This window comes from Emydura macquarii, unplaced genomic scaffold, assembly GCF_026122565.2.
Source record: "Emydura macquarii macquarii isolate MOO-44397 ecotype Brisbane River unplaced genomic scaffold, CSIRO-AGI_Emac_v2 contig_2988, whole genome shotgun sequence".
NCBI lineage: Eukaryota > Metazoa > Chordata > Testudines > Chelidae > Emydura > Emydura macquarii.
Genome location: NW_027133125.1, coordinates 3,502,660 through 3,529,121, shown reverse-complemented (window position 1 = coordinate 3,529,121; position 26,462 = coordinate 3,502,660). Strand labels below are relative to the sequence as shown.

Genomic DNA, 26,462 nt, shown 5'->3' with positions numbered 1-26,462 from the left:
TGTTATCAGATGGATAGTGTCAAAACTGTCACTTACACCAGTGAAATTTACACGACTGTAAAAACACAAGCAGTATCATTTATGTAACTCAGTTTTTAAACTGGGCCTGCACTTTCCGTTTTTCTTTCACGGTTTGCCACATCACACCACCAAGCTCCCCGCCTGTTGACCTCAGAGACAAAGGGGTCAGAGACAAGAAGCAGAGTGGCATTTACTGGCCAAATACAAGTCTACTGACTTGAAAAAGTTCATGGAAAAACAAATGTGGCCAAAATTTTCTCTCCCTTGTTCCTCCTTTCTTTCAAAAAAAATTAAAAAAAAAAAATCTCTGGCAAGTTTCCTTATGAAACTCTGAGCCAATGATAACTGCAGCGAGAAGGGGGAAACCTAGAACTAGCTTTAAGAAAATGAGTTTTGCTATGTCAGCTTAAACAAAACAGGAGAAGCTGTGGATGCACTGAAATTCCCTGCAGCTCGTAACAGGTTTAATTCTTTATCCGTCCCTTGACATATTTTCCTCTCCTTCTTTCACGCTCTCTGTTTAAATGTGTTTTAACATGGGGTTGGGTTTAATAGACACACAACAGCTGTAAATGAGTGACTGGGATGGAAGAGGGGCAGGTGTGCAGCTATAGACTGGAGGGTTGGGGTGAATTGGGGTTAGATCTAAGGGTCAGGGTTAGGGCAAGGGTCATGGGAGCAGGGAACTGTGTACACACTACAGTTACTAACATGTGCCGGCCAGGGAAAAAACAGCATCGTGATCTGTGCTGAGTGGTGAGTTCTTTGTGTGAAGCTGAGACTATTAAAACCCTGGAGGTGTGAAAGCTAAAGGTAGAAGCAACAGGCCTGGAGCTGCAGAAACCGGAAAAACTCCATTTTTCGTTTTGAACTAAAGTTTTTTTTTTTTAAATTGTGAAATCCATCAGGTGCGAGCAAGAAAGTTGGTTTTTGTGATGTGGGGGGTGGATCAAACGGGAAGGGATGGGGGCCTCTTCACGGACAGATTCGGCAGCAGCCTAGTTTTTAGAGCCGGAACAAGTTTATTAAGGAGTTGATCCAAAAGAAATTTCTATCTAAGGCCAGCAAAGCTCACCGGAGAAAAGATGCTTGCCTGTGTGTGTATTATATAGACCAAATTCTGATCTGTCTTGCACCCACCATTAATCTGGAATAAGTCCATTGAAGTCAGTGGAGTTACCCCAGATTTATGCGACTGCAACTGAGAGCAGAATTAGACCCTGTCTAAGTGAGCCTTAGCAAGTTTGAGGGAATGTAGAGGAAAGTCTGGAGCCCTGGTCATGCACAGACATTAAGCACATGCATGCTTTAACCACACCAGCAGTCTAGCTGTGGTGTTATTGACATGAATAAAGTCAGTCATATGCTTTAAGTGTTTGTGGGATCAGGGTGCAGGTAAACATACCTGGGGATCCGAAGAAGGGGCAATAGACACTGTTGTAGGTTCTTGCTTAGACTCACCTCTGAAACCTTCCCCAGCTATGTCTGCAGAATACTGGTGAAGGTCTGGCTCTATCCTGTCTGCACTGATAAAGAGAAAAGAAGCCCAGAGATAACCTAATCTGGTCCCCGGCAGCCAGGCTCACGGCTAACAGTGCACAGCATTCTGGTTTCTCCTTACGTCCACTGAAAGTTTTCCCTGCCTGCAGCAATGGGTTGTTTTTATGGGGTTTTTCCCTTTTCCTCCAGAGTCTCTGTCAGAGGCAGCAGAGCAGGTTAAGAGGCCCAGGGCAGTACCTATGTTCTTAAGGAGGGTTTCTCAAACTCACTGTTCTGTTAGGGCGTAAAGAGGAAGAAAGGAGTCACACAGGGGAGGTCTCCCCTACTTTTGCTGAGCAGGACAGGCTGTGGGCAGCAGCATTTCATTTCTCGAGGGGACCGATCTGCACAGCACAGCACAGCACAGCAGACAAACATGCCATGTTCTGCCCCCCTTCACAAAGCACCGTCCGCCCCCGTTGAAGTCAACGGGCAGCTACGGAGGTGTAAAGGGAGCCCGAGCTGACTTGGAATACACACATGCAAATGTGTATCCATATATATTATTAGTATTATTACAGCTATAAACATGTGTGGACACACACACACATATGTACAGATACTCAGATAATACACTATAGAGATGCGCACATAAACCCTCACTCATCTATGCAATAAGATGCAAAGCAAGAAGCACTCTGTGTATCATTACTATCCGCGGGACGGGGGTCCTCGTGTGCTTACACGTCTGGGTCAAGACACGACACAAGTGAGTGCAGCAAACGAGGGGAGGGGAGGGGGAGAGAGGCTGAAGCCAGCAGCAGTAAGCCCTTGTGGTTATGTCGCCTGGCTGTGTGCTGGATGGACCTGAAATCATATGCGATTTTTTCTAAGCTAAATGAATATCACTGGTCCCCTGTTGGCATCTCTCTTCCTGCTGGGAGTTTGGAGGTCTGACAGTAGGGGTGGGTCTTGGAGAGGGATTAGTGGAAGGGGTAGGGCTGTAGGGACACCTACGGGGAAGTTGTTCCACCCAGAAGGGGTGGCAGGCAAAAAACGTGAAGCGAGCTGGGGCGAGGGAATCCTGAGCTCCGCGGTGGAGCTGAGAAGGCCAGGTGCTGCAGCAGGAGACAAGAGCAGGGAAGGAAGGGCCAAGCTGTCAAGAGCCTAGACAGGGAAGCCACGGAGCCTGAACTCGACCTGGGAAAGCCAGCGGAGGGATGTAATGATCCCAGCAGTTGGCATTTTTCTATTGACCAGAAGGCAGTGGGTGTTCGGGAGAGGTGAGAAGAGGAGGGTGTCCAAGTCAGAGCAGGAAACGATGCGGGCCTGGATGAGGTTTTTAGCGGTGAGACCAGAGAGGAAAAAACAGCTCGGGGAGGTGCTGCGGAGGAGGAAGTGAAGCTGGCCTGGAGGAATCAAAGATCCGTTTGCCAGCCAGGATAACGTGTGGCTCTATAAGCAGTGATCAGGGAACGTAATGCAGGTAAAATATGTCACCTAGAGATTGAAATGGTCCTTTACCATCAGGTGAGGTCCAGTACAGACAGCAGCGAGGCAAGCATCTGCTGCCCTCTCAGCTAGAGAGACCACATCTAGCCCCGGGATGAGGGTCTAACCCCAGGCGTCACTGTTCAGAGTGCCAGCAAGGGGGCCAGCTACTGTGAATACCTGTCCTGTAAGAAAGTCACTGACCCCATCAAGCTATTTCAACACTGGCCATTAGACAGAAGGGACTTGCAGTCGCTGTTGTCACGGGCTTCATTCCTTCCAGCCACACGGAGGGTGAAACACACCAACGCCTGGAACCGTCCAGGGCCATATATCTTCAGTAGGCATCAGTGGCCAGGACAAATCTCAGTCAGACCTTGCTTTTTAAGTGGCTCTTTGATGATCTAAGGGGACGCCGGCGTTTATTTTAGTTCAGCAGCTCGTGCTTTGGTCCTACAGGTGGCAGGATAAGGTGCTTGCTGAAATCCAGGACCCTCTATGGTGCTACATGGTCAAAGTCACCCTCAGGGAGGGGGATCGGTCAGAAAATGCCTCTGAATTCCTCCTCGCTTTGTCTTTTCATCAGTGCGTGCTGTTGACCAGGGCTGCCTGTTACGCAGTCCCCAGTTCCCTGCTGAGGCAGCTCGACAGACTCAAGCTGAAGCAGACAGGGAGATCTGAGCCGCAACTGCAAGGATGAGAAGAATCTGGCCACCCGGTGACAGATGCCAGTGATGGGTTAAGTTCACCCTAGACCTCGAAAATTTGCATGTGTAGAATTTGCAGGCCGACCTGTTTGTTCATGCAAAGCCCCACTCTGTGCCCACAGACACCGGGGCTCTGCGACTTTTTAAATCGAGACTGGCTGCTCTCCTAAAAGATCTGCTCTAGCAATCAGTCTGAGGAGGTTCTCTGGTCTGTGCTATGGAACAGGTCAGACTTAGGGGATCACCTGGTCCCTTCTGGTCTCGGACTCCATTAATCTATGTGCAAACGGGCACAACCACGACATTTTTAAAGGGAGGGGGTTTGTTGGAAAATACAGCCCTTTAGTGGCTGGATGTCAGTAGATTGATAAGGGCTCAAAACTTAATTCACTTCCTTTGGTGCCACCTATAGGTGATTCCTGTGGAAGTCAATGGGAATTATAGGATCACGCCCTACTTGCAAACAATAGTCTCATAGTGATACTTGGCTTGTCCCTAACAAGGATTTCAACTGACTGTTCAAACATTAATTAATGAAGGCTCACAATACCCCATGAGGGGTGCATGTACTGTCCCCGCAGATCCCAAGAGAACTGAGCATGGTTTGTTTGTTTTAGCTCTGCTGACGAAGTCTGGGTGTTATTTAAAGTGAAAAAGTCAGTCTGATAGGTATTTAGTGCGGTACTCACTGAGCTAACAGCATAGACTCTTTTTGGACAAATTTGGTCAAAAGAATATTGATTTGCTAAAACCAGTAGAAACGTTTCCGTCTGTGTTGTTCCGGTTTTGTCATTTGTTTGTTTAATTCAAAGGGAATCTCGGATTTTAAACAAATAAACAATTGTTCTGCTCCCACTTAATAACCCAGACATGGCTGCCTGGCCTTCAGGCATGAAAGCCAGGCAGTGAAAACTGAAAATGTCTGGAAGCAAAAGTGAAATTGACTGGTTGGTTTTCATTTTCTAAACCGTGGGAAATGCAAAAAGCGAACAAGAATCTTAGAGATTTTAAAACAAAAGTGACTTTGCACTAGTGGTTTTAACAAAGGTAGGGGTTGCTGGTGAAATCAGTTATTGTAATCTGGTTTTTTTATCTGATTTAGAAACTGCACATGGATACGTTTGTTGTACACACTTGTATTGCACAGATGCAGTCACGCAAACTGCTTCAAGGCAAAAATTTGCCTCGAAGGTCTTAGAGAGAGGCAAAGTTTGAGCATAAAACAATTTCCTAATGCCACAAAGTTATGCAGTTTTATCTGGAGGAGCGGTATCAGAAAAATGTGCCGTTTCCAATAATTCTACTGGATAATTTTATGACCACTGATAATATCGGGGTGTTCCGTTCCCAGGGTTCAGGGCATAAGAAGTTCGCCTCTGGGTATCAGGAAAGAGTTGTTCCTTAATATACAGCCTGGTACAGACATTATGGATTATTGGGGGGTTGGGGTTTTTTGTGGGGCCCGTGTTGACTTGCTGTGAAATGTCAGGTATGAGTCATTATCAGAGGCAGATAGCTGGTCTGCTGGACCAAAAATCTCCTCTAGTATTACTTCTCCTGTGTTCTGATTGGCCAAACAATGTGTTGTGTTATACAACGTTAGCTTATTGAGACATTGTCCTAGCTGGGATAACAGAAGAATGCATGTGCTTAAAGCCAAATTATGGCCACCCTTGTGTGGGGTCGCTAGCCAGGGGCCTACAGTGGTGCTCTAAATCCCAGAGAAGGGACAGAAAGGGGGCAGGATGATGGTTCTCTCCACGTCACAGGAGAGGCAGGGCATTAGAGACCAGATGTATCGTCTGTCACTGGCTCTTCTGCCACATGTGACATTCTACCTGCCATCGCTCTTTGCAGGTATCACGGGAGCAAGCGATTCCTCCCCTTCCCCCAACCCGCCCACAACCAGCGGGGTTTTGTTGGTGAAGGAAATTTAGTATTTCCCTTTGGCTCCAGCTTTCATCCTAACCATCATGGAGTGACCAGCGTCCAGCATGGGAAGGGGAATACATTTTGCCACAAAGTGATTAAAAATATCCTGTGATTGGTAAAGGACAAATCAACACCATGGATTTTTTTTTCCTTTCCCTTTCAACCCCTGGGGGGTCTCCATCCAGCCGGCCACCTGCCTGTATCCACATGGCCTCTGCAGTCGCACGGCCAGATGGTGGGTTGGGTCATCCCTGTCAGCCCTCAGCCTTTTTTTAGAAGAACTGGGGTGTGGGCCCTGAAATGTGGCCTGCGTACCGGGGTTACCCCCATCTAGGGTCACCCTATCGCCAAAGCCTGGGAGCGCCTCCCAGTCTTTGATCTCCTGGTGGATTCTCCATCACCGGCAATTTTTTAATCAGGGTTGGTTGTTTTTCCAAAAGATCTGCCCTCGTTCGAACAGGCTGTGTTTCGGGGAAGCCCTATGGCCTGGGCCATGCTGGAGGACAGACTAGACGGTCACAATGGACTCCCTTCCGGCTTGAGCCTCTGTGTCTGTATTCATCCTCACAACACCCCTAGAAGGTAGGGGCGGGCTGTTGTCACTGGGGAGCAGAAAGATGGAGAGGGTAAGTGACATGCCAAGGTCACATAGGCAGTCTGTGTCAGAGAAAGAGAATCCATGTCATAGGCCAGCGCTCTCACAATTGAACCCTCTCGCCTAATAATTGCATTCCACATCCCTATGTTCCCCCTCCAGTTTCCAGTGACTAAGGTATTCTTTGGCACCCCCCTAAACGTTGCTGTGCCCGGTTAAACGCCGGCTGCACTCCACCCCGGAGAAGTCTGCCTTGCACCACTGCTGCGGTGAAGCTTTCTTGGCATTGGGATGAATGGCGCTGTATAAAGGGGAGGTAACACTATCAAATACAGCAAGCCGGAGAAAATGATGCAAGTCTTTAGCGTCTTCTCCTTCCTGGGGCAGATTTCCCGCAGTGTTGCTACTTTGACGTTTGCAGAGCTGGGAGGCTGGGCCAAAGCGGGGGCTGAGATCTAGTGTCTGGGAGCGAGTTGAAAGGAGTCAGGGGTTCTGGGTTGCAGAACAAACTGTGGATCACATGGGGGGGCGTTGAGGTTTATTCCAGAGGGCGATCACTTCTACGCTAGTTAGAGCATTCCTGCTGAGCCTTTCCTATCAGAGCACACGCTGCACACTTAGCTGTGTGTTGTGACCCTGCAGTGACGTATCAGCCCAGCGATGCAGCTTCTTGTGGTCATGTTGCAACCAACTGAACGGCAGGGGTTTCCGTCTGCCAATACATGAAGGGTATAAACAGCAGGCGGGCAGAGGAATTGCTTATGGTGGTAGCCAGGAGCATGGTGAATCGCAAAGAGACGAACTTGGCTGAAAGATGATGAGATCGCTCAGAGAGCAGACTGCTTTCCCAAAGGAAGCATGGAACATTTAACGCCATGCCTGGAGGGTGCGCTAGAAACGGTGTAGTGGGAAACAATCCTGCGCTCGCGCAGCGATGGTAGTGGATGATCCAGCAGGGCTTTTCCGTCTGACTCCAGGGCGATCCTTGAAAATCAGGCTGGGGGCCTGTGCGGTTCCAGTGCTGAAGCGACAAGCCGCTAGGTTCAGCTTCTTGTTGGGTTTCTCGTCGCCTCTTCCAGCGCTGCTTTTGCAGGTGGATAACGATTGCATGCTCTCCTCCCTTTGCCCGCTTTGTTGATGGTGCCGGCGAGAGGTGGCAGACGGGCAGTGCAAAAGACTGAAATCTGGCCCGGGTTTGTCCCCAAAACAGCACAAGATTCCTCCCTACAGTCCACTCCCAATGCACCTCGCCCTTTAGGGATGAGACAGGAACTCTCTCTCCATGGTCAGTTCAGTGCTTGGCTTCTTTGCTCAGGAGGGCCCCCACTGGTATTAGACGTGGTGGATTTTGTGATGTAGAAATCTGCCCACCAGGAACAGGCCTGAGATGCCCCACCCCCCTTCTACCAGGCCACTGAACAGCTGTCAGATGATAACAGCTTTCACTCACTCCTTGCCTGCCTTGGAGTCGAACCAGCGTCCTAGAGGTGAAAGGCCTCCTATCTCATTACCAAGCCCCGGAGTTTTTCTAGACTTTTGTGGCTCCGTCTCATGCAGCTGTCATCAAAAGGGAGCTTGGACTCCAAAGTCCCCTACTCTAACCACTTGGAAAATAACAAAGATCTCCCCTTTATTGCCCTTGGGGAAAAATACACCCATCTTCTAGAGCAATAGACGGCCAAAATACTGTTGTGTCACTCCTGGAATCTCTAGTGTCTGGGATCCTCACGCCCGAATCCCGCTGTAAAGGTTGCTTCTTCCCCTTAGCTTCTGGGACTGTTCTTGTTATGCTTCGTGGTGCCTGGTTTTTTTCTGGTAACTCTGATTTATGTCCTAACCGTGCTGTCATTTCAGCAGAACGTACGTGCACGTTTCTTGCGGGCTGCAACAAACTGAGACAGGCTCTCGCTGAGCTTGTCCAGATCGCCAGAAAGAGCAAAGTAACGAACAGTCCTAAACTGACAACCCCTCCCAATGCCTCTCCTGCTGAGTCATCCGGCACCAGGGCCTCAGGAATGATTTCTGACCCTGGCTGTGTGACATGCAGTAGGGTCCTGTTCCAGCCCGCCGTGTGGCCTTCATAGCAATGCAGCTGCGACTTCTTAGGGGAGCTCATTCCTGCTCTGGCGTTGTCTCCCGGGGCCAGATCCTTGGCAGCTCCGGGCCTGGAGTGCTAGGACACCCTCATGCAAAAGGATCTCACGTTCCCATTTTTTACACAGCGTTTTGCAACCTTTTTGTTACCAATACACGCAGCCAAGACGAGATGCTGGCACCTCCGGTTCCAGCCTTCCATTGCCATCAAGCAATTCCTGGGGCTGTTTACAAATCATTTTCCAGAAGGGAGTGTCTCTCTCTTTTTCCCACCTCCCTCCTGGCTAAGAGAAGAAGGACATGTTAATTTCGCCATCTGTGGAAGCTAGTGATCTGTGGCTGGTGGAAGGGAAAATTTAACCTCTGAGCATGGAAACAAAAATACAGGTCCCTACAATATTGAATTTAGCCGCCTCTCTACTCCCCCTCTGTTCATCCCTCTGCATCTTCTGTAGTTTCAGGGGTCATGGAGAAATCCCCACCATCTGGAGAAATGCTAATCTCTCCATCATCAAGACTGAAGCTACTGCAGCTTCCCCTTGTAAGCCTGATTTTGAAACCTCACCTCCCCCACCGCTCACTCTAGCTTCACCAAATCCAATCCAATCCACCTGCCGTTCCCGTGTATGGTCGGGTGCCTGAGTCAAATCTCTTTTAGAAAGCGCAAGGCCGATGAGACAAGGCAATTTAGAGAGAGGAGTTCACATTAGAGGCCAGATCCTCAGCTGGTGTAAATCCGCATAGTGCGACTGAAGTCTATGGACCTTCTTCGAATTACAGCAGGGGAAACTCTTGCGCCTCAGTGTTTTCATTCCTTGGAAAGTTTACTAATTGCTTTATTTGTCTGATGTTTTTGGCTCTTTCTAGCACAAAAATGGTTTGCACTAGGAACACCACATGGGTTGTATTTCGTTGGCTTCATTGAGGACTAGCGCCTTTGACAGCTTTAGGAGAGTTTGGTATCCAATACTGCGGATACTTACTCAGGAAGTCAGTGGAACTGTTTGAGTGTCTGCCTGGATTTTTCACCCGTGGAATCCTTTATAGGACTGCTAAGTTATTACAGGCAGTTGTAATACTTGTGTCATTGAATAAGGGAACTACAGCGCTCTTTACCACTGCAGCCCTACACCTCCTGTAACAAAAGTATATTGCAGGGACTGTTTTACCTCTCCCAGTGGTAGAAACGCATGGTCGTCGCAGACAGATTGTGCTAAGCTAGGGATCTGACCTCTGTCTACACCGATAGGGCCTGCACTTGTCATGCAGACTGAAAAATCCAGCGCTAAATGCTCCTTTCCCATGTACTACTTCTTTCTGCTCCAGCTCAGCCCGGGTGCATCAAGGGTTAATGATCTCCCAGGCCTGTGTTTCAGATCAGTCCCGTTCGTTTTAGAACAGCTCAGGTAGTAGAACCGGTGTAAAAACGCCCGCCTGTCCTTTGCCCCATAGAATCACGTCCTGCAGGTGAGCCACCGCTGACTCTGGAAACTTCTCTCCTGCATGTCTGTGCAGAGGAGACGCTGATCTGTTGAAAAAGCCCCAGTTCTCCACCGGCCCAACAAGCCCCTCTGGAAGAGGAGGGATGAGCCTTTTGTGTCACAGATTCCTCCAGCTGGAGTTGACCAAGGTCTCCTGCCGGTTTTCCCCTGCCGGGTTCAGGCTGCCAGAATATTGATGCCAGATTCCCAGAGAAGTTAGAGATGGAGACGCGCTAATACAAATCATGGCAGGCTCATCCCCTGCAGCACGTTCCAGAGTTCTGCTCAAGTCTAGTTCTCATAGTCCGAAACGACAACTAGGGAGATTAGACTCAGCCTAACACATCTCCCTGTCCGCTAAGCATCTCTGATATCTAACCTGATATTACCTCTTCCATCACACCCAGTTAGAGCCTCGGGAGCCACTCTGAATGATCCTGCAGGCTGCTTACACGGCGGATATTTGTCGGCTGTTACCATGTGTCCTGTTGATTCACCACTTGGCTGAACTAGACAAAACGTTGGCTCATCCTTCCAGCCCCCGACCACTTTGGCGGCTCTTCTCTGAACATCCTCCTGCTGATCGATAGCCTTCCTTTCCAGGAGGTGCCCCAAACAAAGCTAAATGCCGCATGGGGCAGTGACAGCCAGGATGGAGAGGACTGGATTGTTGTCATCTTCCTGCTCCAGGATGTCATCCCTTTGCCTGCGCAGGCTAAAGTGAATTGGCCTTTTCTGCAGCCAGATCATATTGCAAACTTGCATCTGATTTGTGTTCCCCGCTCAGCCTGGGATTCTTTCACCATCACTATTTCTCAGCTTTCTCCCGCCCAGTGAGGATTTATGTTTCCGATTGTATTCCCTGGGTGGCTTTGTGTCAATAATCCCAGCTGAATATGCCCTGGGTTATTAATCTACCCCTTTGTGTGGATTTTTCTGGCCTCCTTTCTTTGGGCAACTCCTCCTGATCTAGTCTCACCTGCAAACAAACGTCACTGGCGTGCTCTACGCAGAGTGCAACCGATCCTGGGCAATCCCCGGGAGACGCCCAGAACTCCGCCACTCACTCTTACGAAGGGACGGACGTTCGAGAAAAGCCAAAGGCGCATTGGAGCCGCTCCCGTTCGAGCTGGGGCTCTGGTGTAGAAGGAAGAGGTGCCTGGGAGAGCTGGCTGGAGTTCAGCCCCTGACTGCTCCCACCCCAGCTTGTGCCAAAGGATGCTGAATCTGAGCTCTGCTGAGATCAGCAGCTGACCTCATCGGGGCGTGGGACCTAAGTGGGGACCCTACGGCGCAAGGTCTCATTCTGATCCGCTTCCCTGTCTGCCCCCGGCCCTCCTTTCCCCTCCAACTCCCCGACAAAGGGGGTAATTAGTTCACACAGCTGCTGTCATGAAGGGCCCCTCCCACCCTCCCAGGGTTTTCCTAACCAGCCCTTTATTTTAAGGCATTGTTATCTGGTTGCAAAAGCGCCCTCTGTCCAACCTGATCCCAGCGGCCTCCAACAGGCGCTGTCACGTTACTGAAAGGCAAAAGGAAAAACCCTGCCAGGCGATCGGCCTGGGATATGGCTTCATGCCCTTCTAACCCAAACACAGCGTCAGAGCCTGCAGCTGGGTTAGACCGGATGGCTCAGGGACGTGGTGATGGGCTGCAGAACCTTCCCCCCATCAGGAGCGCAGGGGGGTTAGGAGTGACAGAAATTTGTCAGCCCATCAAGGGATGTTGTATCTGAGTGCTGCTCACCCTCCAGCCTCGCTGAATTCAGCCCGCCTCCCAGCCCGCTCCCCATCACTGTCCATCGAGAAATCCCACCTCCCCTGCCTCTTTTATTCCCTGACTCCAGCATGTTGCTAACCCTGGGCCCAGCGTGGCCGGTGCCTGCGCTTCGTCCCCCAGGATTAAATCACAGTGTGAAGGATCGCAAGGCAGGACAGCGCTTGGAAAACACCGGGGTGTTGTGAGCCCCGGCTCAGCCAGTTCTGGGGAATCTTGGGGTCACTCTCAGCCCAGCGTTGCTACTGCAGTCTCGCCGTCTTGAGCCAGGGTCCCGTCCGACGAGCCGGGAACACGGAGACACTTCAAAGGTGCTGCAGGGAATGGCGCTGGGAGTTCAGTAGGTGGTGTCCGTTCCTTTGCATCAGTCCTGGACTAATGCAGTTACAATAAACGGCGCTTTCCTGCCTTAACGTTCCCCCCCGTCGGTTTCAGCTCGATACACGTTTACTTCACTTCCAGCCCTAAAATGTAATGCATGATTGCTGTGTGCTGTTCAACAGCTGCCACATTCCACTCCAGAGGTGGCTGCCTTTCAGTGCTGGGTAATGTGATCCTTACTTCTTCTTACCTGCCTGACAGGCTGGTTGGTAGGTTGAATTAAGTAAACCAGCCTGACCTCCTCCAGCATCTTTCACCTGAGAAACTGAACGTATTCATTAGTCTTATCAGTTATTACGACCACGGGGTTGCACCCGTTAATTGCTTACGTTACGTTATTGCTTATCCAACTTTTCAGGTACAAATGGCTTGTCGAATGTTCCGAAAAAAAACCCTTGGCAGTGAGTTTCTGTGGGTGGACTATAACTTGGTGTAACCCTTTACGGCCCCTATTTCCTGGCCTCCAGGCAGCAGCAGGCAAGAGATCTTCAGAGAAGTAAATCCAGCCCCGTATAAGCCCCCTCCCTAGTGATCAAGAATAAACTCACAGTGCTCAGTGCAGCAACGGTGGGGGGGAGAGAGTCGCATGCACGTCCGCTCCCGTGCGGGACTCGTGCACGTGCAAAAGATCAAGATTGTTGTCCTTGCCCAGAAGCGGTGAAAAGAGAGTTTTGGACCCTGCTTAGGAAGAACCATTGACACCGGCAGGTTGCATGGACTAGAGGGCAGCAGATCTTGTCAGGGGCTCTGTAACTTACGCTTGCATGATTTGTTTCTCCCCAGCAAGGGGGTCTGATTCTTAGCTACTCCTTTACATTGGCAGTGTAAAGGGGGTGGGGGTGGAAAGGGCCCCCTGAGACCCTCCCTGGGGAAGAGATCCTACCCAACACCATGTTCTATTCCTGGCACAGCCTCCGGCCCTGCTGGGCGACCTCGGGCAAGTCACTTCTCTCCCCGTGCCTCAGTTTCCCCGTCTTTAAAATGGGGACAACAGTGCAGCCCTCCTGTGTAAATTGCTTTGAGACCTACTGACGTGAAGCACAACAGAAGAGCTAGGGATTATTAGCGATGGTAAACTGGACCTGCGCTCAGCCCCCTGCATAGGGGGCAGGCCGGTGCATCGCAGGATTGCACGGCACTATGAATATTCTCTGCTTCCCAGAGCCCGGGGGGAGGTTATGGGAAGCAGAGGATGGGTTAGAGCAGCCTTGAGGCTGTCCTAACTTACGCCAGGCACTGGGCAGCCCCAGAATGCAAGGAGCACAGAGGTCGCTTAAAGCAACTTTTGCCCCCTCCCGTTCCTGCCCCGAGGAGTAGCTAAGAATCGGGCCGTTGAGTGTACTGGGGGGGCCCAGTGGAGATGGGGAGTAGTAGGTGATGCCCCAGTCAAACTCCGCCCACTGTCCTAAGCCCCACCCACATTTCGGAATAGTTGGCTGTCCCCGCAGCAGTCCGCCATGCTTGCCTTTAATTACACAGTCATCGCGGGCTGCAGCGTTAACACCGCGCGATGATGAATCCAGCCCGCTTGCCATTCTTCTTTCAGTCTCACACAAGCCGGCGCTGGGGCGCGCTGGCTCACGGCCGGAAGGCTTTTCTCCCCGGCCGCCACGGCGAGAGATGCTAATGAAAGCTCCAGTCCGGCTCTGAGTGGGGGGAAGCATTGATCGGCGTCCCGCCAACCTCCTGAGCCGCCCCGCCCGTGGGCTCTGGGGGTCCTAGTGCTGCAGATACACCCTGCACGCAGGGGACGACCTTGCGAGGAGTCCCGACTCAGAACGAATAGGCCAGTCCTTGCCCACAGCAGCGTCTTCCTGCCCTGGGCCCCGACTGCTATCTCCAAGGGTAAAACGGTGGGCGAGGTTAGCCGTCCCTGCTTCTTAGACTGAAACTGAATCATCGGGGCTGGCAAAACACTTAGAGCTGGGCCCTGGCTGCTGCATTAGGGGTTGGGGGCTGGGTCCGGATGGAGTCAGAGGCAAAACTTCAGTCTCTTTCCTGAGCCATTAGAGCCCCACGTACCCCCAGGGAAGCTGGCCTGGGAGGCGTTTCCTCTGCCCGCCGTCTGTATTTGTTTGGGGGCAGAATTGCGCACCATGGGTCTTGCTCAGCTCCAGCCGCCACGGCCTGGCCCTGCCTGGGGAGGAGGCCGGTAAGTGGGGGTTAATGCAGCAGGTTCGGGGACAGAGGCGTTAATGTGCTGCTGACGTGAGCGTCGGATCCCGATTGCATCAAGCGGGCTGTGGCGCGAAGGCCGGCTCAGGTTCCCCCAGCTGGAGCGAGGAGGGGGAGGCGGGGGGACAGCGAGCGGCTGTGTCGGTAACGCGGCCCGGGCTGGGAGCGTGCACGGCGCCGGATGCAAACTCGTTCCCTCGTGTTCCAGCCAAGGAACACATGATCCCTGGCGGGATCCCACAGAGCTCCTGTTTGGGGAGGGCTCTGGTAGCTATCTTTGCCCTCCGTCCCCCGGCCCCAAGCCCTGGGCACGCTCGGCCCTCCCTTCCAAACGGGAACGCCAGCGGCACCAGCGAGGCTGAGCTCCCCCTGCAAAGGCAGGCGCCAGGGGCCTGTTGTGGGATTTGTGGGGCCAGGGAGCCCCCTGCCGTAGGCCCCAAGAGATGGAGCAAAGGATTGGAAACAGAACCAGCTCTCCCCGACCGACATGCGCCTTCCCCCCCCCCGGCTGAAGCGAGGCCTGGTGTCTTTGTGCAGAACCACCACCCAGCTGCTGAAGTTGTTACAAACTGAGCCATGCCCGCTTTTCCTCCAATGCCTTGTTTCCCACGGGGGGGGGGGCAGATAGGAAGGAGCGGCAGACAGGGGAGTAGGCCTCTGTCACTCGCAGTGACTGTTTGAGACCCAGCTTTGGGGGCAGCGGAGAATGGAGGATGCCCGGGTGTTGATCGGAGCAAGATGATGCCCTGGCGGGAAAGGCATAACAGCTGGGGAGGGGTGTGGGGAGCTAGCCAACCCCCCAGCCGCACACCCCTCACACCCATTCCCCTTTGCAGGGCGTCTGCTCGCACATCTTCTGTCTCTCTCCTGCCTCCCGAAAGGAATCAGAACCGGGTGAATTCGCTCGCCACTCGCGCGTTCTGACTCACGGAGAAATGCCAGGTTCCCGGAACGGTTTAAACTTGCTGTGATCTGTAAAGGGCTCTGGTCAGACGCGTGCCACTGGCAGGGAACGAGAGGAAGCCTGCTTGCAGGATGGACTATCTCCTTTTCTGGAGTGGGCACCAGATCCCACAAAACAAAGTACCCACACGCCAGAGTTTGGGGTGATTCAGGGCCCAGGCTTCTAGTTCAAGATTATCTCTATAGCAGACACTGTACAGACAGTGGGGGGGGGAGTCTGGCCGGAGTAATGGGCTGCACACCTGGTCTGTTATTGTAGGGCTGTACAAGAGCACTGGGCTACGTACCCTGGTTTGTTATTGTAGGGTTGCCGTGGCTCTCACATCTTATTCCAGCAGGAGCCAGGCTCTGGTGCCTTGGCCGAATGAGCGAAGCAAGTTTTGCAGTGAGATGAGGCGGATGCAGCAGGGGGCTGAAAGGCAGAGGCTGTTGCAGGCGATGCTTTTCAAACGCGTGCCCAGGAGACGTCGTGACGCAGGCTGTGTTCTGCGGCGCTCGTGCCCATTGCGTCAGAGAAAGGAGCGCCCGCGTCCCAGCAGCTGCCCTGCCTTCCAGTCTCCCCCATGTTCCGCTGCCCAGCTCCGTCTCATCCTGTGGGTGCAGCCCAGGTGAGTAAGAATAGCTTCTGCACTGACGCTCGCTGGGAGAAAAATGACAAGGGCCATCGGTCCTCATTCTCCGGGGCATAATCCGATCACTTGGCGGGGTTTAGGAAAGAATGTTTCCTTCGGTGGAGCGGTATAGTGCAATTCCCGGGGACAGGTTTTCATCCCTCCTCCGAAGCACCAGGGCTGCCCGAGGTAGGCTGCTGCACCAAGCGGATCTGGTGTTGCACCACCTCGCTTCTCATGTGCCTTCTTCCCAGGCTGACATTCCGTAGGCCTGATCCAATGGCCAGGCAGTCCGGGGGGGGATGGATTGAGGTTGAAGATGGGACTGTTACTCTGCCGTACATGCTGCTTTTCTGCGCAGCTTTTCAGTGGACGGGACGAGGGGTGCACGTTTATGTTAAAGGGACATCGCTCACTGACGCCCAGGGCTTAGCTTTGGTTAACACAGCTGTGCAGGACAGGAGAGTCATTGCAATGATCCGGTGGGTAAGAAGAGTTCGGTGTAAAACCTCCCCTTTTCCTGGTGGAAACCCAAACACCCACACCTTGCGCTAATGTCTGCGGGCCTGTCACTGCAAACTGACCAGACACAGACAGTGCAGTTGACGGGCCCCTGATTCCCAACTGCCTGATCTTTTCATTTTTTCTGTAATCAATATATTTATTGCCTTGTATATAACTGCTCCATCAAACAAAGTCCCAAAACACACACCCTGAGAAAACCTGAGTGAGCAAATTAGCTGTGGCCCTGACAAATGGAGAGAGGGGAAGGATGGCTCGGTGGTTAGGATGCCCGTCTGGGACTTGAAAGACTGTGCGTCAATTCCTTATTTTGCCACAGACTTTCCTGCCTGACCTTGGGCAAATCATTTAGCCTCTCAGTTCCTCCAGCTGTACAAGGGGCATAACAGCGCCGCCCTGCCTCATGGGTGTTGTGAGAATAAACACGCTAAAGGTTGTGAGGCTCTTCGATGCTGTGGTGATGGGAAGGGCCGTCGGTCTCTGTTGGCCCCCAGCAGGTTTGAGTCGGGTCCCAAGAGGCTGTAATAGGCTTTGCTCAGCAACGAGCGGGTTCGCTGCATGGCTGCTGGCTTTGGCGACGAGGGGCGGCTAGGCTGGGACACTTGACTTCGCCAGAAGCGTATTTGGGTTTTCTCGGAGCTGGGAGAGGAAAAGTTCCGCTTTGGGTTTGCTTGTGAATTCGGTGTGGGCGAGGGGGTCCTGGAATGGCAGCTGTGGGGAACACAGCCCCCCTCAGCTGCCACCCTCCATCACACCAAGGCTGAGACCCTCCCGCTTTGTGAACCCCCCTGTGATGGTTTCCTAGGGTGATGCCTCGCAAAGTAAAGGCATGTGCCACCACCTGCTGGCCAGCGGGTGAAGTGCTTCCGTTCTGTATCTGCGAGTACCCAGGCCTGCCATTGCCGGGCTGTTATTTATTGCTATGTGGCTTGACAGACTCCTAAGGGCCTGCGAATAACACTCTGCAATATAACAGAAAAGCCCCCGTTACATTCTGCCTCCCTTAAAATTTCCCCTGTGGTTCTCACGGAGCATGCTATTTTGCACGTTGGTTTTGCAGTGTTGCTGTGTGCTGTTAAACACAGTGTTCCACCTCAGAGGTGGCTGCATTGAGTGTGGGTGAAACTCCCTGTGGAACTTGTTTGCCTTTGCTTAGCCTGCACCTGCGCTATGTCAGCAAATAATTCTCTTTACACCGACGGATGTCCCTGCTTGTCGCGGAATCGGCTGCTGTGGGGCTGGCCTCCCATCTGCCCCAAATTATCTGCAGGCTTATTCCAGGCATTATTTTCTGTGAGGATCATCCTTTGCCCATGCTGGGTTAATTGTGAGCAGATTCCAGTCAGATACGCTCATGCTGGGGGACGTATAAGTAGGGTGAGGTATTTGTATTCCCGGCAGTGTGAGGATGAACGATTCCGGTCCACTCTTTCTCCTGCCATCCCCTTCCCGGTGTTGTGCATTTCCCGTGTCTTTCCGTTGCCTGTGCCAGAGGTGCCCCTATGCTATGACAGGCCTGGTGGAAATATGCCCCAGGGTTCCACTGCTTTTATTCAAACCGAGAACCAAAAATAACCCGCGTTCACTCCCGGGGCTGCAGAAAAGGTCACAAGCCAGCTAAGTTTAGGCTGTCACCAACTCGCTCCTGTCTGTAAGCTCTCGGGAGCCCTGATTTGACATCCCAGCTGTTAAGATCATATTGGCTGGGATCAAAGTGTTCATAACGTCTCCCAGCGTGTATGGGTGCAACAGCAGCTGCTTTAGGCGCAGTCCCCGACACACACACCCGGACGCAGTCCCGCCAGGCGTGTATCAGAGCAGTTCTCCCTGGGGAAGGATCTATAAATATTGCAGCTGGAGGCGGATCATACCAATGATCGTTCATCCAGAAGGCTCTCCCCGCACTGCAGGCACTAGAAATATACTGTGCAGAGATCACTGGGCCACCACAAACATGCAGTCACCTCTGAGCGGGGGTGGGGGGACCCCCAGCGCCCATTCTGCACCAGCAGCGCTACACGCGAGGTTTTAGGAAAGGAGCCGTTCTCCGATGGGGGGCCCTGGGGTTCAGCTACCCTCCGAGGAATCAAAGCTCCCCAGTCCCGAGGCAGAACATATCCTGCTCTTCCCCCGTAGCCCTGCCAGCCGCCCCGAGGCCAGACCTGACAGACTGGGATTCACCTGAGCGTGGCCAGCCAAACGGGGTGGCGATTTCACCATGGGGGCAAGAGAAAAGCAGCAGGAGAGAAGCACCCCACCCCACCCCCCATCTCCCCCCAAAGGGCTCGTGGCTTCAGCCTAGCAAATCTGAGACACTGTGAAGAACCCATCCCTGGCCTTACCTTACAGACCCCCCCCACACACACACACTGTCTCCTCCTGCGTCTCAGCGTCAGCCTGGCCGTGTCTGTGACGGGCAGAGTGTGCACCTCCACCGAATTCTCGGTGTGTCTCTGGGTTCAATGGGCCGCTGCCCAGCGGGGCGGTGGTCTGTGTCTGTAGGGTCCAGTCCCCGGCCCGATGTGACTTCATCTTGAGAGGTGACAGATGGGTGCCCTGAGAGGGAATCAGACCTGAGGGAAGGGGCTCTCCGTCCTGGGGAGATGGAGACCTGGGGTCGTTTGCATGGCTCTTGTTAGGTGATTCCACCCTCCTGCCTGCCGGGAAGGCGCCAGGCGCTGCCCGTAGGACTGACCCTGTAGACCGTCCCCGGCGTGTGACCTGGGCAGCTGACGGAGCAGTGGCTCTGCTTTGTCCCTTCCTCCTCCAGAGAGGGAGTCCCGAGAGCACGAGGAACCGACCACCTCGGAGATGGCGGAGGAGAGCTACACGCACAAGGTGTACCGGCCCAAACACGGGCGCCTCTCCGAGCTGAAGGCCGAGGCCCTGAAGAAGGAGCGCAGGAAGAAGCAGACCTTGTCCAAGTTCATCGGCGGGGCCGAGAACACGGCCCATCCCCGGGTGGTGGTGCCCGAGTTGAGGCAAGAGTTTGAGCTGGTGAGTGCCGGGGGCCCCGCGCCTGCCCCGTCCCTCCCGCCGCCGGGTGCTCCCAGCGGCAGGGGCTGAGCGAGAAGGGCAGGGCTGCCCACGGGGGCCGTGTTGCCACGCAGGAGCTGAGGCTTTGCCCTGCTCTCCCCTACCCCCGCGCTGGGGCAATCCAGCCCTTCCAGGAGCCCCGCGGGTCACCGACTCCTTGGGCGTGTGGGGTTCCCGGCTCGGGTCAGAGCTTGCTGGGCCCGGGCTCGTCCCGGCGCCCCTCGCTGATCCTCTCTCTCCCCGCTGGCAGGGACCTTGCCGCCGGCAGATGGAGGCCTCGCTGCAGGAGATCAAAACCAGCGAGCGGATGATCCCCCGAGCCGTTCACCTTCCCAACTGCGACCGGAAGGGGTTCTACAAGAGGAAACAGGTGAGCTCCCCCTCGCAAAGTGAGGTGGCCATCCGCCGGAGAACCGTCTGCCTCCCTCAGGGGTGCTCTGCCCAGTAGCTCAGAGTCGAAGCAGTCTGGGGCTAGGACTTTAATAACAACCCCTACCTCTTGTGCCGCACGTCCCACCCCTAGCTCTCAAAGCGCTGTGCCGAGCAGGAGCATTGTGCCTCAGTTTCCCCCACTGTAAAACGAGCGGTGTTGCAACCTGTCGAAGGTCGCCGGGACTAAAACCTGAGCCGGAGTCCCCATCCGGCCTGCTAGCCGTCAGGCCACGGGCGCTGTAAAACTGCTCCCAACCTCCCTTTTGCCACGAGTCAGGACGGGGGTCCCCGGGCTCATCAGACGTGTGCGCCAGCCGTGCCGTTCCCGCTGTGCTGGGCCCTAGATGTGCCCTGCAGGGGTCCTCTGGGGGTGGTCGTTGGGGGCTGTCTTGTCACGTCAAGCAGCGTTCGTCTCCCCAGAATCACTGATTACCCCCAGCCTTGGGAACCGGGGGGGCGGCGCCGTGCTGCAGACGGAGAGCAAGAGACAGGGAGAGTTTACAGCCCACCTGGAGAAGCCAGGCAAAGGCTGGGAGAAAGGAAGGATCATTGATCCCATTTCACAGAGTGGGAACTGAGGCCCAGAGAGTTTAAATGACCTGCCCAACATCCCCCAGGGCCAGGAACCGACCCCTGCTCTCCCGAGTCCTGCGGGACGCCTTTGGCGAGACCCAGGGCGGCTGCCGGGTTGGGCCCCGTTAGCCAGGGCGGCTCGTTCCCGGGTTAGGGCCCCGCAGCTCTGGGCCCCGCCCGGTGCTCTTTTCGCTGTGCCTTTCCCCGGGACGCGCCCGCCACTGACCCCCACCCCCCCCTGCGTCTCTCCTCGCCTCCGCAGTGCAAGCCCTCCCGGGGGCGGAAACGCGGCCTGTGCTGGTGCGTGGACAAGTACGGACTGAAGCTGCCGGGGACCAGTTACGTGGCCGGCGACCTGCAGTGTCACAGCTTCGACAGCAGCATCACCGAGTGAAGGGCCCGGGCCGTCCCCCGCCCCGCCTCCTCCCCCCACGCCTCCCCACGCCCCGGGACTCCGACCCTCTCATTTCATTTAGAAAAAAAAAAAAACCGGAAGAAACTGAGGACCTCGGGATCAGCTGCCCGGCCTCGCCGGCTCATCCGTGGTGACTAAAGGAGAAGAGGAAAGCAGACGACAAACCAGCGCCGCCTTCTCAGTACAGACCCCCCCACACCCCAGACACCCCCAAACCCTGCTCTCCGCTCCCCGTGCAGGGACGCAGCCAGCGCTAGCGTACGAATCGCTCCAAAGCACTCGCCTTGGTGCTTTTCTCTTTTGGGTTTGGTTTGGTTTGTTGATTTGGGGGGGGGAATTCTTTTTTGTTTGTTTGTTTTGGTTTTTAGCCTAGCCAGCAACTTTCTCTACGGTCTCCAGCAGAACCAGACAAAGCCCCGCGCCGAGGGACGCGTCCACCGCTCTGTCCTTGCGTTGGAGTGGCTTTTGTTTCTTTTTTTTTTTTTTTTTTTTGGGGCACTGCCATGGCGAATAGCGCCTCTCCGCTGGCACGAGAAGTCTCTTGATTTACAGCTCTGTCGCCGGGTCCCCTAGCGAGATAGGCACCGATTTCTGGGTCGTCGCTGCCTGGCTGATTGGCGTAGATGGTTTGCATTGCTCCAGGAGAAGAGTCGGGATAACAGCTCCTGCCTGGCTGCAAACACCGACGAAATAATATTTGTGGCTCCTTTTAAAACAAAAAAAACCAACAGCCAAAAGCAAAAAAAACTACCGTTCAGTTTCACTGGGGCCCTGTGCTGCACACTGATGGCCGATAAGACTCCTGACACTGCTCCGGGACAATCTGTTCTGTGTGTGTGTCTATTTCCGCTGTGCAAAATAGACCCCCGCAATGCAGCAGTCACGTGTTTAACTTTACTCACCTGCCCAGTCCTGTAAACAGCAATGGGACTTTTCCCATCCTTCAAATCACACACACACACACGTAAGTGTTTGGAAAATCAGGGCCCGTGTTTGGACAGAAGGCCCTCCCGCACCCGCCAGCCTGCAAACCGTGTAGCACGTGGCATAACTTTACTCACGTGCACCGGCCCAGAGACATCTGTGCTTCGCTGTCGCTGGGCGCGGGCTCAACATTTTTTTTACCGCCCTTCCACCCTCTGCCGCGATGGAAGACGAATGATATCCGCCTTGCCCGGCAAAATAATTGGCTGCCCCGGGAGCGTGTGACACACACGCACATGCAAACCGCTCTCTTTTTCTATTACAATGGTAAAAAACTACGTGAAAGTTTCCTACGTCATGCCTCTCGCCCTGCGAGGAACCTACGCCCTGGCAGAGCTCCTTGTAGTGCCCTAATTGGGCCGTGCCCACGAGAACTTCGGCCAGTTCATCTGCTATTGTGCCTGACACCACCAAAGCCTGACGGACTCGAGCAGCGGCTCCAGAATTGGGCAGACCACTGCAGCCTTTGGCCTGTTGTAGTTTTTTAACTCTCGAGACCGTTTCCCCCCCTCCCCAATTTCATCACGACAAGGTCTTCGTTAGGGTCGCTTCAGACGAGATCCAGCAGCAAAGAGGACGAGGCGTTTGCGCACCCTAGCCACATACAGCGACGGCACGGTCACCGGCAGTTTGCCAAAGCAGGGATTTCGCCAAACGCATCACACCCCCCAAAAAAACCCTCCAGCCCGGCGGAGGATACGCCTGCCTTGGAGAGCACGGCTGGTTGTGAGCCGCGTGCGAGCTAGAGGCGCGAAGAGCACGCCGGTTTCGTCCCTGTGCCAGCCGGGAAAGTCTCCCACTTTCCGGAGGCTCGGCCCCCAGCCAGCGATGTTAGCAGCGCCGCGCCGCACTAGCGCAGATCAAAGGGAGCCAAGGAATCTGCCCAGCCTAGAATGTCTCCTGCAGGAACAGGACTTGCGGGCTTTCTTCCTCGGCCTTCCCAGAGGAGCTCGAGCCTGGCATTGCGGGGGCTAGACAGTGTCTCTCTTCCCCTTTGGGCAATGGGGCGGTTGCCCCTCTGGTTTTGCCCCGTGGGAGTCCTGCAGGGAGTCCGTGTGTTCCAGGTCCATGCTGGGGCTATCAACCACCTCTGTGAGCCTTGTATTCTGCGGCCCAGCCCCCAGCATCAGGTAGGGCAGCCTCAAGGCTGCTCTGGCTTACACTCTGCTTCCCAGGGCCCGCAAATGGCCCCAGCGCGGTGTGCCCTGGCCACCCCTCCTCCGGGGGCCAGCCAGGGGCGCTGCTCCTAGCGTTGTGCAGAGGGGCCGCAGTGTAACTGGGAACCAGGCCCGCAGAGCAGCACCGGGTGAGCGAAGCGGAGATGGAGGATGACAAACTGGTAGCGCTGGGAGAGAGGAAACGGCCCCAAATGCCCTTCTCCCAGCAGCAGCCTGGAGCGCCAAGCCAAGGGGCTGCACTTCCCAGGGCAAGGCTGGCGGGGCATGTCCCACGGGTTTCCGTCCTGTGGGCCGCGCTGTCGGAGACGTGTCCCCTCTCCACCCATGGTGACGTCTTGCCGTTGCCCTGCTCGCGTCTTCCCGGCTGCCAGCCAAACAGGTGTGGAGGACGCAGGGCCGGCCCCCAGGCTCTCAGTGGCGTTTCACGAGGCACGGTTATCCCTGGGAACCCTCTTCCGCGCCCCCCCTTTCCCCACCCCTGGGAACCACCCAAAACGGGGCAGCCAGAGTCCAAAGTGTCCCGGAAGCGCTGGGGCAGAGGTGAGCCCAGCCCGCGGTGGATGGGGGGGAGCTGGGACAGGCCAAAGCTCAAAGGTTAGCCCGTGAACTGGGAGCTGGGCTAGGCATGACAAGAAGAGGGGCTGTTTGCCCACCGCTCAGCTCTGTGCTGGTCCAGCTTCTGCCCTCCCGGGGTGAGCCCCCCTCGCTTGGGAGGGCAGTGTGTGCGTGGCCGGGCACAGCGACAGGCTGGAAAGGGTTAACAGCGCAGGGTTCTTGGGGGACGGGGAAGGGAGCTTTAAGAGTTTGGTAAAAGTGGGGTGAAGAACGGGGCGGAGAGCAGCGCCCAAGGGCCGTGTAAACCCCAAAGGGGAACGGCCCGCGTCAGCCGTGCCCCGTCCGCCTGGCTTGGCCAGACCCTCTGCCTCTCGCCCGCCCCAGGGACCCCTCCCGTCTCTTTCAGGCCAGTAACCCCCTTGGTCCCCCCCTCACTCGCTCTGCTCCGTGCTTGGCTGCTTCCTTCGCCTCTCGCTTCAGTTCCCAACACTTGAAAGCCTTTCCCGGCACTGAGAGGCAAGTCTGCCGTGGAGGGAGGAACGTGCCCCGGGGCTGGCTGGGGTCTCTGCGGGGCGATGGCAGCGACCGGCCAGGAGCGGGCGTGGGGGGAGAGGGGGTCACCTCCCAACTCTTTCTTCCAGCGCGCGCCCCAGGACCTTGCCTTGCAAAGTTGCTGGGGCAAAGGGGCGGCTAGACGTGGCTCCTGGCTACCCCGGGGTCAAAGGCCGAGCCATTGCAGGCAGTCGCACGGCTCCCAGTGCTTTACTGGGGGGGGGAACTCTGCGGTCAGGGGGCAGAGAACAGGGACTGTCTCTGGGGCTGTAATGGGATCCCCCTCCCCCCTCCCGCTCTACACACCCGGGGCAAGCGGGGCAGGGGGGACTGGACACCAAAACTAGGCCTGCCCCCTAGGGAACATCATCGGGTCTGGGTGAGCGGCCCGGGACAGTCCCGGGTGCTCCAGGAGGACGCGCTGGATGTGCTGAGAGGAACACCCCCGCCGGGCTGCCCTAGGCGTGTTCCCCGGCTCGCACTAGGTGGAGGCACTGCCGCTGGCTGACGGCTGATGCAGGGTCGTCGAGACGGGGCGCGGCAGCCCACAGGGCCGTGCGTGCGTGAAAACGGCGCTAAGGTTGGCTCCGCGGGATTGAGCTGTCCTGGGAAGAGGCTCTCCTGCCGCCGCCTGGCCCTGAGACGGGCGTTGCTGGCGCTTGGGGGGGGGAGGGGGGCGTTGCGTGGTGTTTTTTTTTTAATTTGGGGGCGAGCAAACCCGAACGGGAGACGCGCTGCAGTAACGGCGGCGCTGGTGAGCGCTGAGGCGCGTCGCCTTCCGGTGTGTTTCCAGCCTGCGTCTGCGCCGCTGACCGAGGGTCTCGCCGGGGTCCGATTCGACCGGGGAGAACCTCACCACCAGAAAAAGCCAGGCCATGGCGGTGAGCAAACCCAGCCTCTCCGGGAAGGGGGGGGTGAGTCCTTGGCTGTACCCCTGCGGCCCGTCTGATTTTAAAACCACTAGTACAAGAGCGTTTTGCACTATTTCTCCTCGCTCTCTTCGTTGTTTTCCCCTCAATGGCGTGTGTATATTTAAACAAGCGACAATTCACCCCCCTGCCCCGATTCCCAGCCAGCCCTTGGCTAGCAGAGTTGTGCCCCCCCCCAGCGCCCCGCCACGCTGGCTCTGGTCCAGCCCGTCCACACTGCAGTCATCTACCATTAGCGCACAGTTGGTACCACACCAGAGTCCGCCATTCCCGCCTGGTTTTTTTGTTAATCTTTTCGCAATACTCACTACACATTTACGGTAGCTCTTTATAGCTTTACATACAGACAGTAGCTCTGTTTTTTGTTGTTGTTTTTCCCAGTAAACAAGACATATTCATAATCATACCGGTGGGGAGGGAGGGGGGGGGGGAAAGCAGTTTGTGAAAAACTGACAATGGATAAAGAGCTTAATGCTCTGTTTTGTACTTAAAAAAAGAAAACCCCAAATCTCACGTTTTATTAAAAGGTGACGATTGCTGTATACTATTTATTCAACTTATAATTTATGTTACTCTTTGATCTTTGTCTTTTCTCAAGGCAAAGCATTTATTTAATAAAGTTATGCATTCAGTTAGCGTGGGTGGCTGTCTGCGTGTGGCAGGTGGGCCGGGTGGCAGCCACGCACGCGACGATGGTTTGGAAGGGGGCGTCCCTAGGGTAAAGGGTGAGCGGGTTACACCAGACCGTGCCTCCCGTAGCTACAGGGTTTCCTGCGCGGCCTCTGATGCATTTGTTAGCGGCCGCTGTCAAGACAGACGCGTGGCCACCTCGGGCCTGCTCCGCGCTGGAAACGGCCCGGTGTCCGGACATGCAAGGACGTGTCCGTGTGAGAGCTTTTACCAATGTCCTGCAGCGTCACAGGATTAGCGGCCGTACTTCCTGCTGCGCAACATGAGAGCGGGCACACATCCGAAAACCACACGCCCCCTCGCCCAGGAAGGTCGCCCCTGCCGGCCGTGGCAGCGCGGGAGCAGCTGCGACAGCCTTTGGCTAGAGCAGCTCCCCGTGTTTCTGCCCCTCACGTGTGGCCCGCGCACGATTCCTGGGTCCCCCATGGGCTTGCTGGGCCCCTCCCACAGGCCAAAACGGTCCCGCGTAGGCAGCCAAGGCCCTAGCTAGGCACCTCAGTAAGTGGCCTGATTTTTCAAGCTTTGGTGATTCCCACAGGAGCTGCAGCTGCTTGGTGCCCTGGAACTCAGGCCCATGTGAGGAAGGGCAGGATCATTCGCCACCCTCCCCCCCCCCCGCCAGCTTACAAAAGGGGAAACTGAGGCACGGAGTGGCCAACGGCGCTAGCTGAAGCCCCAGCGAGAGTCTGTGTCAGGGCTTAGCTCAGCGCTCCGGCATGCTGGGCCTGGGCCTCGTCTGCATCATCCTGTGGCCGAGCCCAAGGGAACCGACGTGCTCCTCCTCGCTAGAGTCATTTACAACTAGCCGGGAGATGCACCGAGGGGGGGGTTTGCTGCAGGGAACAATCCTGCCCGGACCGCAGGAGCGACGCCTTCGCCGACCAGGCCCT

General features: G+C 55.2%; 1 protein-coding gene across 1 annotated transcript in view; it reads left to right on the top strand.

Moving 5' to 3' along the window:
* IGFBP5 (insulin like growth factor binding protein 5) overlaps window positions 1–25,677 on the top strand; it is a 28,842-nt gene extending 3,165 nt beyond the window's left edge. The window contains exons 2-4 of the mRNA XM_067570098.1: window positions 18,999–19,225; window positions 19,515–19,634; window positions 20,532–25,677. Coding sequence (XP_067426199.1) covers window positions 18,999–19,225; window positions 19,515–19,634; window positions 20,532–20,663 — 479 coding nt within the window. The 3' untranslated portion in view covers window positions 20,664–25,677. The remainder of the gene's footprint in view (window positions 1–18,998; window positions 19,226–19,514; window positions 19,635–20,531) is intronic.
* The last annotated feature ends 785 nt before the right edge of the window (window positions 25,678–26,462 follow it).